The sequence below is a fragment of the Siniperca chuatsi genome, linkage group LG18, assembly GCF_020085105.1.
Source record: "Siniperca chuatsi isolate FFG_IHB_CAS linkage group LG18, ASM2008510v1, whole genome shotgun sequence".
NCBI classification, from domain to species: Eukaryota; Metazoa; Chordata; class Actinopteri; order Centrarchiformes; family Sinipercidae; genus Siniperca; species Siniperca chuatsi.
Window position 1 is genome coordinate 23,652,067 of NC_058059.1, and position 13,171 is coordinate 23,665,237.

Below are 13,171 nucleotides of genomic sequence, written 5' to 3' on the forward strand. Positions count from 1 at the left end.
TAGTTTAGGTTTAGGGTTGATTAATAGGCTTAAGTCAAAAATGGCTGCAACTCCCCCTCCACGGCCGGTGCCTCGAGGAATGTGAGTATTAATATGACTGGGTGGAGTGGATTCATTTAGGCTAACATATTCTTCATGACCCAGCCAGGTTTCAGTAAGACAAAATAAGTCAATATGATACTCTGATATTAAATCGTTCACTAGTACAGCTTTAGATGACAGAGATCTGATGTTTAAGAGTCCAAATTTAATTCTCCTATTTTGTTGTGCTATTTCAGCATTTTTGTTTAGGTTTTTATTTATAACTCCTCTTCTGTTAACTTTAGATTTTATTAATTTAAGTGGTCTGGGGGCAGACACCGTCACTAAGGAGTTTTGGGTGGGTAACTGCTCTGGAAGCGCAGAGAAGCGTGTAGGACTGCAACTCTGCCTCCTGGTCTGAACTCTGAGTTGTCATGGTTTAGGTCAGACGGTGTAGTCCCTCATTCGTCCAGGAGTGTTCTATCGTAGAAAAGGTTTCAGTCGTAGTCATCTGGACACTGTTTTCAGAATCAAGACGTTTGGCTCCCATCCGGAAGTCATTCTCAATTGACAATGACTTCCGGATGGGAGCCAAACGCCTTGATTCTGAAAAACAGTGTCCAGATGACTACGACTGAAACCTTTTCTACCATGGTTTAGGTCCACTAATAAAATCAGTCAGATTTCTGGATATGAAAGCTGCTCCATCCAAAGTGGGATGAATGCTGTATCTCCTAATCAGACCAGGTCTTCCCCAAAAAGTCCGCCAATTATCTACAAAGCCCACATCGTTTGCCGGACACCACCTTGACAGCCAGTGGCGGAATGAAGACATGCGGCTAAACATGTCATCACTGGTCAGGTTTGGCAGGGGCCCAGAGAAAACTACAGAGACTGACACTGTCTTTGCTTGTACACCACATAAACATTAACTTTAGTGACCTCCAATTGGCGTAATCGGGAGTCATTACCGCCAACGTGAATAACAATCTTACTGTATTTACGTTTATCCTAACAGGAGGTACCTCTGGTCGGTCCGCACCGGCTACTGGGGGCTGACTAACTACAGCAGCTAATGGTTGAGTTCCCATGGTGCGGAACAGCGTTTCCAATTCACTAAGCCTCGCCTCCAATGCTACAAATAAACTACATTTATTACATGTACTATTATCACTAAAGGAGGCTGAGGAATAGCTAAACATTTGACACACTGAGCAAGAGAGAGCAGGAGAGGGAGAGGGAGAGAGAGAAGCCATCACCAGCTGCTATGATAATGAACGGTGGCTAGCAAAAATGAATAGCTTGTAAACTGTGAGATTGGCGAGAAAGTCCTTAAAAGAAGGAGAGAGCTATGAGTGCTTGAGCAGAACTGGTGTAAGTTTATAGCAGATAGTTAATCACTATAATGAACAATCGAACAAAATTAACTGTGATGAGCTAGAGCAGCAGAAATATGCTACTAGTAAAACACAAACACCGGTGACCGGAAATGACACAATACGCTTACCGCAGCACGCCAGCATGTGACTCCACCAGGACATTACTCTTGTTCTTCTTCTTCGTCTGTCAGCCTCACTAGAATGCTGTATCAAATTCACATCTGAATCCATATAAGGTTCGGCTATTATGCAACAGATGTTGAATAAACATTCGCAAACAGTTTGCTCAACTTATCTCCACTAGGCCACTCCAAAGTCTTCATTTTGTTCTTCTTCAGCCATTCAGAGACCCCACAACAACATCCAAAGAACTGCAGGCCTCACTTGCCTCAGTTAAGGTCAATGTTCATGATTCCACCATAAGAAAAAGACTGGGCAAAAATGGCCTGCATGGCCATTCCAAGAGTTCTAAGACGAAAACCACTGCTGAGCAAAAAGAACATTAAGGCTCGTCTAATTTTTGCCAGAAAACATCTTGATGATCCCCAAGACTTTTGGGAAAATACTCTGTGGACTGACAAGACAAAAGTTGAACTTTTTGGAAGGTGTGTGTCCCATTACATCTGGCGTTAAAGTAACACCGCATTTCAGATAAAGAACATCATACCAACAGTAAAATATGGTGGTGGTAGTGTGATGGTCTGGGGCTGTTTTGCTGCTTCATGACCTGGAAGCCTTGCTGTGATAAATGGAACCATGAATTCTGCTGTCTACCAAAAACTCCTGAAGGAGAATATCCGGCCATCTGTTCGTGACCTCAAGCTGAAGCAAACTTGGGTTCTGCAGCAGCACAATGATCCAAAACACACCAGCAAGTCCACCACTGAATGGCTGAAGAAGAACAAAATGAAGACTTTGGAGTGGCCTAGTCAAAGTCCTGAACTGAATCCTATTGAGATGCTGTGGCATGACCTTAAAAGGGCAGTTCATGCTCGAAAACCCTCCAATGTGGCTGAATTACAACAATTCTGCAAAGATGAATGGGCCAAAATTGCTCCACAGCGCTGTAAAAGACTCATTGCAAGTTATCACAAATGCTTGATTGCAGTTGTTAAAGGTGGCCCAACCAGTTATTAGGTTTAGGGGGCAATCACTATTTCACACAGGGCCATGTAGGTTTGGATTTTGTTTTCCCTTAATAATAACAACCTTCATTTAAAAACTGCATTTTGTGTTTACTTGTGTTATCTCTGACTAATATTTAAATTTGTTTGATGATCTGAAACATTTAAGTGTGACAAACATGCAAAAAAAATAAGAAATCACGAAGGGGGGCAAACACTTCTGCACACCACTGTATATACATATACATATATACACATATAAATATAAAAATATATACACATACATATATGTATACACACATATACATATATAAACACACATATATGCATATATACATACACATATACAAACACATATATATGCATATATACATACACATATACATATATAAACCCATATCCACCCTATTGTAGTGATTACTCAAACTACTTTCAACTGCTCACCTTGCTTTTCCCTTCAGTTCTCTTTTCCCCACACACACACACACACACACACACACACACACACACACACACACACACACACACACACACACACACCGGCTTGACCCGCCCCGCCTCTTTCTGTTTCTCTGTCTCCCTGTATGTGTTGAGTTTCTTCGTCATCAGTATGTTTTATAAAGTCGCCCAAAAAAACACAACTCGCTTTTGAGTCCATTTTCACAGCATTGGTGAGCTGCGTGTGGGGGAGGCTTGTTGTTAATGACGTAGCCTATTGAAAAGATCGAAACCAACGTGGTACCGAATGACATAGGCACCAACAGGTGCACTTACAAGCTTTTACTGAACAACGGCATAAGTAAGAGACTCTCTCTCTCTGTTTTTCTGCAGAGCATGCATGATTGTCAGTAGACCGCACAGGAGGAGTAGAGCGAGGGGAGACTGTCCACTAGTAAGGCATAGTATTGCTACTGGGAATGGAATCACGGAAGTTTATCTGCCCAAATTTTGGGGTGTTTAGCAGACAGGCATCAGATTGTCCAGGATTTCTCTAAAGAACATTACATAATCTAAACATAACACCTCATTAGGGCTGCAACTAACGATCATTGTCATTATCGATTAATCTGCCAATTATTTTCTCGATTAATCGATTAATCGTTTAGTCTATAAAATGTCAAGAAATTGTGAAAAATGCTCATCACAATTTCCCAGAGCCCAAACTGACATCTTCAAATTGCTTCTTTTGTCCAACCAATATACCAAAAGCCAAAGACTCTTCATTTACTATCATAAATGACAAAGAAAAGCAGCAAATACTTACATTTAAGAAGCTGGAACTAGCAAATGGTTGACATTTTTGCTTGAAAAATGACTGAAACGATTAATTGATTATCAAAATAGTCTGCAATTAATTTTCAATCGGCTAATCGATTAAAAGACTAATCAATGCAGGTCTACACCTCATAGCTATGTTGTTGGTTTTTTTCCCCACATTTTTATGTAAACATGCACACACCTTGAAACATAAACACAATTGTTATGTTGAGGCCAAGAAGGGACAGACAAGACACAAACACACATTAATATATTCCCTTACAAACACACACACAGATTGAGCGAGCCCCCCCCCCCCGACCTTATAAGGAAATGTGGGGGGGCTTGTTAACACACACACACACTTACTTGCAAATAGCAGGGAAACACTCCTGCAGTCCTTTCTTCTTCACCAGAGAACCTTCAATACAGTACATGATGATATCCATCACCTGAAGAAGAGGAGGTCGAGAGGGCATGTAGGAGAGGGGAGGAGGAGACAAGGAGGAGAGAGAGAAGGAAGAGGAGGATTAGTAGGAGGTGATATTTCCCATAATGGTTTGGTTTTTTTATTTTTTGGGAAAATGAATTCAACATTTTTCAGAGATGTTGGTAACCATTTTATAAAAGCCAAATATGGAAGCGGGTTGTCTTTACTGGGATTGTGGAGACTGCCATCTTCATAATAAGTAATATAACATCTGATATGTAATAACATTTACCTCAACCAGCAGATCCACAACGTCGCCAGGCATCTTCTCTATCAGGATGTCAATCACTCGTAGTATCTCAGTCTTGGCTCTGGCCAGAGTGGTGGTGTGAATGTTCTGCTGCGACTGAGAGTTCGCCTGAGCTGCGTTGTACCGATGAACCTGGAAAACAAAAATATATATACATATCTGTTATTAGTGGAGGAAGAGTATAAGAAAGATATGACACAAATACAAACATACTGCAATTGGGAGTGTGTGGTTTCAGAGTGTGTACGCACATGCTTTGGCTAAATATGTTCTTTGAAGTTTTTCCAATACTATTGCCAATATGATACCTGAGTTTTGGTAGTGATACCAAAAGAATACATTTTTCGATACATTACTCTGCAAAACTGTTGTTTTTATGTAATAAAATTCTTAAATATTAAATATTGCATCGCCACAAGCAACCGCACAAGAATTTTGCCAACATAAAACAGTTGAACTTTTGAACAGTTGAAATTTTTCAAGTCTGTCTTAAAACAATATAGTGCCCATAACTGTATGTAAATTGAATACTGTAATCATTCCTTCTAATTACACAAGCCAGTAAAGAGATACCTTCTTAATGTGCTTCCAATGTAAGTGATGGGTTATGATCAAGTGGGTATCCTCCAAAGTTATATTCTTTGGTATAAAATTCCCTCTTTTTGTTAGTATCTCTCCTCCACAGCTCAGCATGGAAATATTGTCTGGGCAAACCAAAAGAGGCAACTCTGTACTAAAAGGGCTAACTTTGGAGAATCCCCACTTTATTTGATTAAAAACTAAATTTAAAACTCAATCCACTTTGAACTCCGGTTACAGCAACACATAATATGTATCAAATGAGGTGGATGATGACTTTTTGAAGGAGCTGTTTGGATGTTTGTGAAGATGTTTCAACAGTTCAGTCTTACCTCTCGTGCAATGGTGGTGATGAAGGCCGGTGGCCGGGCAGTAGCGATAAGAGAGAGGGCGTGGCGGGCTGAGCGAGCGGAATCTGCCGGCGGGTTGAGAGGCAAACCCATGGCAATACTGTGGAGATAGAGAAAGTGGTAGAGATTTCATTCAAATGCCAAGAAATAATTGTTTTAATCCAAAATACAGACAGAAACATACAATATGATAGATTTTTTTAACGAGTTTGAGCTTGTGAGACAAATCAGCACGGAAGGCAAAGATTTAAATTAGGAGAGAAGGAACCAGAGAGGGTGACTGAGGTATAGGTTTCGTTTCAGAAGATGGGGGACAAAATTACATTTGGGGTTGTTCAACCTGATAAAAACAGAACTATTTCAATGCTAATTATTTATATATATTTAATATTAAAAATACTGAGATCATGTGTCCTAGTGGTTCCTATTGACATAAATCTTTAAAAACAGCTATTTTATAGTTTCATTTTTAAAAAGTAATAGCCTAAAACAGCTGGACACTGTTGTTTTTAGCAAGTGGGGAGTAAAAAGCAGAGGTAGGACAAAGTAATTGTTTTGTAAGTCACAAGTGAGTCTCAAGTCAAGGCTAGGAAGTCCCCAGTAAAGTCCAAGTCCTAAAAATTAGTGTTAGAAGTCCTAAACAAGTAATTATGGACATCATCTGTTGTCTGTCTGCTTGTCTGAACTGCCAAATACACATTTCACTCCTCGCGCAACCTCATTAGATGCTGTTGCATTGATTCAAAATATGACTTGCTGCACACTCTTTTGTAGCATAATTTATAATCTTTGGTTTGGGGAGGACAAAAGTCCAGGTGAAGTCACAAATCACTGGTGTTAAAGTCAAAGTCCAAAGGCAAGTTGGGAGTCCACACCTTTGGTAAATAGTGCATTTGTTCGCACCCATTTTCAGCAGTGGATTAATCCACATTTGGTGCTCTATATTTACAGCAGTAGGATTAGGGTTGGGTCGATGGCTGATAGTCATCTACCACTGTGCCCTCTACCATCTTAACATCGCAATTCAAAAGCCGCCGCTTAATTTAAAAAAAGGTAGAAGTCAGACTACTACTCCTACCAAACTTGAAGCAAAGTGCTTCACCTCTCAAACAAATAATTCCTAATCGTTATATTGTTAGACCCTTTTTTTCACCATGTCTTGCCCTACACATTTCAGATTAGATTCAACTTTATTGTCATTACACATGTACAAGTACAAGGCAAAGAAATGCCAAAATTTAGGTCTAACCAGAAGTGCAATAAGCAAGTGCAGGACATAAAGTGTGTGCATAAATGCAGGATAGAGCAGTATTATGAAAATATTTCACAAGTGGTACTATGGACATTATATACAGATGGCATTACTATAAACAGAAGTATAGTGATGGATATGTACAATAATGAATTGGACTGAGCAGAACAGTAGTGCAATGAATATAATGTAGTGCAATTTATGGAAATAGTTAACAGTGCAGTAAATGAGTTATTGCAGTATTCAGTACATAGTACAGGAGTGCAAATGAGGCAGTATATGTATAAATAAATAGTCCGGTAGTAGTAGGAAAAATATAATCAATTAATTTATAATATTGTAATGACTAGAGGAAACTCTTGCTGATTTATTGTCACATCCTGGATGTCAGTGTCAAGGGCAAGCAACTTGGAAATTGCAGTGAGCTAAGTTACCAGTTACTCTACATTAAATGAAGCTTCACTACACTGAAGCTACCCACCAGAGAAATATAGCAAGCTAAGCTACAGCAACATGGCAAAAGTAGCTTACTACATATAAGTTTACTTGAAATGTTTGGGGAGATGTAACGTTAGCTTGTGTGGACGCTACTTGATCAATAAAGGAGCTAAGCTACTGAAAAGCTATTTGATTCAGAAAACAGCGATGCTACCACCACGCTACTGAGAAATGTAGTTAAACCATAGACTGTATATAAAGATGGACGATGTGACTCCACTTCCTCCTGTCAGTGCCCAATCCGTACCGGCTGCCTGACCCATTCTGCACATGCGCTAAAGTGGTCCTGTCCGTCAAAGAAGGTTACCGCTAATGTTCCTGTTCAAAATTACTCATGATGTGAATGACTGAAAATATCAAAATGTTTTTTTTATCATTGTAAATGTGATACTTTGGTCCGTGTATCATTGGATAATCTGTACTTCATTTGTAATTAAAAACTAAAAATTCTTACATATAAAAAGTATATAAAAAAAGTAAATATACAAAAATTAGTACCTTTATAGGAGTAGCCCATAAGACGCCCCTCAACAATATTATCGTCCATCGCAATGTTTCACTGTGGACATCATATGCCTTTCGGCCTAACCCTAAGCAGGATGGTGTGTGTGGGATTGAGTCAAAATAAACAACAGTGTGTGTTTACGGTAATGAAGGAACATGTCACAGAGTGCAACAGCGTGGCTCACTCGTGTTTTTAATAGTTTTTGGACAATAATGGAGCTCTATGGCACAGAGGAATAAGATATATCAGGCTTTGATACACACACAATACTTAATAGTATACAATCATTGTTGGTTTTGGTTTTTTCATGGGATTGTTGACAATAAGAGAAATATAGAATATAACCAGCCTTATCCTTTAAAGAGAGATTTTATAATGATCTCAAGAGGGAGAGAGACATTTAAATAGACAATTTTAAAGAAAGAGTAAGAAAATAAGCTAAAACAGAGAAGCGGCAGAGAGATCGAGCTTCACAAATATATGGAGTGAAGAGATTAGCGGGCAGCTTATAATGTCAAGGCCGAGTCAATGGGAGCCATTCACCAGACGAAGGCATAATGGACTCCCACAATGCAACAGGAATTAGACACACACACACCCTAACAGCTGGCCACACACCCCTCTGAGTGTGTGTGTGAGAGAGAGATAGAACGACAGAGGGTGCGAGAGAGGCCACCTTGTTAAGAAATGACTCGGGGGTGGTGGTGGTGTGTGAGTGATGGGTGTGTGTGAGTGATGGGTGGACTGGCGGATGAGCTGCACGATTCATCTCCTCTGATTACAGATCACAGCTACAGAACCTGTAATTAATACTGGCACTATATTGGCAATATATCAGCAATATTAAAATGTTTAATTTAATTAACAAGAGGAATGGCTGTAATTAGAAACAGTCACAATGTTGATATAAGGCAGCAGGAGTGCAGGGAGCTAATTGCACTGAGATCCACTGAGGTTTATAACCAACGTTTAGAGCATGTAATGAAATAACTTGGATTATTATTACTGTCGCAGGAGAATACACACACACATATGTGACCACTTTATAAGGTACACCTGTGCAATCTATTGCAATTCAATACAACAGCCCAGCCATGAATTCTACATTTTTATGAAGTTTATAATCAGTTTGGTGACATAGTCAGAAATGTATAAATTCAATTATATGTTTATTATTGAGGTCATAGTTAAAATATAAACTCTATTACAGGTTCATATCAATCCCACAGCCCAAAGAGATTCCGTGTACAACAATGTAGAAAAGAGAAAAAACTGTATAACTAATCCACACAATAAAGAAGCTGAATATAGGAAATGCATTTTTTTTTTAACTTAATGACTAAATAAATTAACTATCAAAATTGCCATCCCTGAATTTTATATAAATTGACTAACTGAAACAGTGCCTAATTGTTTTAGCACTTAAACCTATAATATATGGTTCTGTTATGGTCACTTGGGGGCAGTGGAAACAAGTGAACACAAAATCCAATTTTATTTTTTATTTATATAGTGCAAATTCATGACAGAAGTTATCTCATTGCACTTTTCATATAGAGCAGTTCTAGACTGTACTCTTTATAAGAGACCCAACTATTCCCACCATGAGCAAGCACTTGGCAATGGAGGCAATGAAAAACTCCTTGAGCAGAACCTAGGCTCAGGGTGGGCGGCCATTTGCTTCAACCGGTTGGGTTGAGAGAAAGGGGGAGAGGGGAGAGAGAGAGCAGGAGGAAAGAGAACATAAAGTAGCACAATGCAAATTCCACATAGAGATTTAAAATAATAGTAATGGTAATGGTAGTGTTAATATTAATAAAAAAAAAAAAAAAATAATAATAATAGAGACTAATAATAATAATAATGATAACTGTAGCAGCGGTTGTTGAACAGGAACACGGGGGCTGTAGGTGGCCCGCAATCATAGATCCAGACTCTGCAGCTCCGGAGGCAGAAATACCTACTGAAAGCGACAGAAGGAGACAGGAGAGAGACGAGAAGCACTAATACTAAAGCGAGAAGATGTCGAGATGGTAACATGCATTATTGGGCTAAGAATGCGTACAGATGGAGAGAGAGAGGAGCTCAGTGCAGTTATGCTGCTAGGCCTATAGCAGCATAACTAAGGGATGGTTCAGGGCTCAGCTGAGCCAGCCCTAACTATAAGCTTTATCAAAGAGGAAAGTCTTAAGCCTACTCTTAAATGCGGAAATGGTGTCTGCCTCCCGAACCCAAACAGGGAGCTGGTTCCAAAGGAGAGGAGCTTGATAGCGAAAGGCTCTGGCTCCCATTCTACTTTTGGAGAGACTAACAACCACAAACAACGCTGCATTCTGGGAGCGCAGACTTAAACTAAATAAAGTGAACTGGATTATGAGTTCAGATTGAAATTATTCAACTCTGATGAATTTACAGTATGTGGAGCTGACAAGAAACACACACAGATACATACATACATACACACAGGGATCAGTGTGTGTGAACCTGCCAACATGACTGCATTCACAGCGAGTTTCACGGTGACATTATCCAGTCAATACTGAGTCACACATACACAGTGAGGATTGGAAGTATTGATTTTTGTGTGTGAGGTAGGGGTGAATAACCTCAGTCACATGATGAGAGTCACTGCTGCAAGAAACCAAGACTGTGTGTATATGACTGACTGTTTACTGACTGGTTTGCACAGTGAGTTGCAGATGGGGTAACTGGATGGTTTACTAACCGACTTACAGACTGGTTTATTGCCAGATTGGGTTACTGACTAGCGTGCTGATTTATACTCCTTTCGGACAGCAGACGCACATATGTTGTGGGTCTACTCGACCAATTAATTTAAGGCTACGGTCATGCTTGTAGCAGAGACTCCAGTCTGCATTGTAATTCCAAAGACTTCACTGATAAACCAGAGAATTATACTGAGTTACATCCAGTAATTACCAGATAAGTTAACTTTTCCTCTTTTCCTGTCCATATGCACACTCCCTCTCCCTCACACATGCGCACTTTCCATTTCTATCTCTTCGTTTCTCTCACTTGTTCGGTCTTCCTTTTTCGTTTTTGTTTCTCTCACTCTGTTTTCGACGAGTCGGTTAAAAGTTTAAAAGCATAACAACAGTTAAATATATATATAAATATAGTTAAATATATATATATAAATATAGTTAAATATAAATATAGTTATATGAATAAATATCCATTCCATACAGAAACGCCACTTTGCCAAAGCCAGGCAGTGTCCAACCTGTGTCCATGCCTGGTCGGGGGGAGGGTCCTGAAGGAGGGTCAGCTGACCCTAACCCTATTCAGACAGACCCCTGACACAGGTTTGATCAACGTCACTGCGTTGGTCTAATTGGGATATTATTAACCAACTGGCTTTCTCAGTGAGTTTCTGACTGAGTAACTGGATGGTTTACTGACTGACTGGTTGAATGGCTGCTTGAATGGTTCAAGGGCTCAGTATGGTGTGCCCGTTCCAACCCGCTCGCCATCTGCTCTGCGGCTGTGTGCATAATGTCATGTATACAGTTATTGTGTACGTTCTCGCCTGATTCACATTCATCCTTACAGGAGTTGCCATTGCTCTCCAAGGCTGTAGAGAGTGCTGTGGAAAAATCTAAATCAAGCGCACAGGTCGCTGATGAAGTCAAGACAGCAGGAAAAGCCACATGTAACGTTTCTTTGTTAAAACCTTTACAGTGGCTTCATGTCGCCATTGTATAATATGTGTTTTCCACTTGCTTTCTCCTTATTCTCTGTACGTTGGCTATCTGATTGCCAGTGTGTTTTTGAGAAAGGCAAAAGAAGAAGTGATTTGGTCCGGGGTACCACTATCCCCATTTGCACGTCTGTGTTAACTTTGCACGGTTACCAGCCAGTTAGTCTTCATCCTTGAAGTTGAAATCTCACCTTTGTGTCACTTGTCTAAGTTTGTTTTCAAGTGTGGAATGGGCTCATTGTTGCCCCTTGTGGCCGCTGGGGGAATAACACCCACTACAACGGCAGTTCTCACCAACCGTCAAATACCAGTGAGTGCTTCCCTCCCTCCGGCCTCAGGGGGCAGTAATGAGCCCATTACAGATTGGCACACCACAATTAGGCGGAAGTGTTCATCAAACTGTAAGTTTTGGTTTTACAAGACAAAAGACTGTTGAAGTTGAAGACTAACTGGTTGGTTTGGCAAATGTACTTCTAGTTAACTTGCCTACCTCTGATAAAGAGCAGCACATAGCCGCTTCCCTAAGCTTTTGTATGGGAACCATCTGGGATCCCAAACGGCGACCACAGACCAACAAGCCAATCATCAACAACGAGCCATACGCAGTCGGCATGGCAGCAGACCACTAGATTTTTATTTTAAGAGGCACACGGTGGGTTTGTGTGCCAGTCACAATCATGTAATTGTGGACGTTTGTGGTAAACCCACGTGTTTGTGGAGCCCAGTGCGAGAAGCATGCTTTACTCGCTGGTTTAAGAATGGACTTAATGAGTCACTTATTGACTAACTGATTTAATGGTAGGTATCGGTTGACTGGTCTTCCAAAACCACTGACAGATGCAGGATGATTGGTTTACCAATTTTATTAACTGACTGATTTAGGGACTTACTGATTGACTGGCTTACCGAGTAACAGGTTCACTGATTTACTGGTTGGTATGGTGAAAGGTTTATTTGCTGACTGGTACTTTGATTAAGTTACTGACTAGATGTCTTACTAGCTGACTGGTTTTATGGACTAATTTAATTACTTAGTGATTCAATGATTGATGTACTTGCTGGTTTAGGTAATAACTAAGGTGCTTAGGTAATTGTATAATTTGCTGACCAACTGGTTCAGTGACTTATTCACTGGCTGGTTTAAGAATGGACTTACTGACTGGGTCACTTATTGACTGACTGACTGTTTTACTGGCTGATTTGATAACAGTTTCAAACTTTATTTTCACTGATTGTTAAATAAAACCTCTCACCGTCTAATGCAGTGGTTCTCAAACAATTTTTAATAACGTACCCCCATTGAATTTTTTTCAGCAAAGCCAAAGGGTAATAGCTGCTCCAAAGCTTTCTTTCCCAGCTCAGGGTGCTCCTTCACACACACCCAAAACTGTGCGAGAGTAGATGTGTCAAATTTAATCTGTAGGCCACAGTCAGATGACACATCCAAGAGTTTTTACTGATTTACTGACAGGAAGCTTTCCTCTGTTTACTTTAGACTAGAGAAATGGGTTTCTCACCCAATCCAGCTGTGCAGATTTCTCCTCCATGTCAGGGAAGTAAGAATTAAAACCACCAGTCAAGTTGGCCGAATGTCCCTCTATGATTGACTTCACTGGAGCTCTCTCCACATCCTCACTGGAGAGGAAAGCATCCACCTGAGGAACAGTGTCTATTCCCATTGTATTTATTCTGCAGCAAATGGTGACATTTGACAAAGGCACAGTTTTTAATTTATCTGCTGCACT

The 13,171-nt window shown here is 40.1% G+C and overlaps 1 protein-coding gene across 3 annotated transcripts in view; it reads right to left on the reverse strand.

Annotated features, from left to right (window-relative positions):
* Window positions 1-13,171, reverse strand: part of LOC122865207 (WD repeat-containing protein 7) — a 174,773-nt gene that overhangs the window by 30,366 nt on the left and 131,236 nt on the right. For all 3 annotated transcript variants that reach the window (XM_044173313.1, XM_044173312.1, XM_044173314.1), the window contains 3 exons: window positions 5,433-5,550; window positions 4,504-4,653; window positions 4,151-4,233 (listed from right to left, as the gene is read on the reverse strand). In XM_044173313.1, the coding sequence (XP_044029248.1) occupies window positions 4,151-4,233; window positions 4,504-4,653; window positions 5,433-5,550 (351 nt within the window). The remainder of the gene's footprint in view (window positions 1-4,150; window positions 4,234-4,503; window positions 4,654-5,432; window positions 5,551-13,171) is intronic.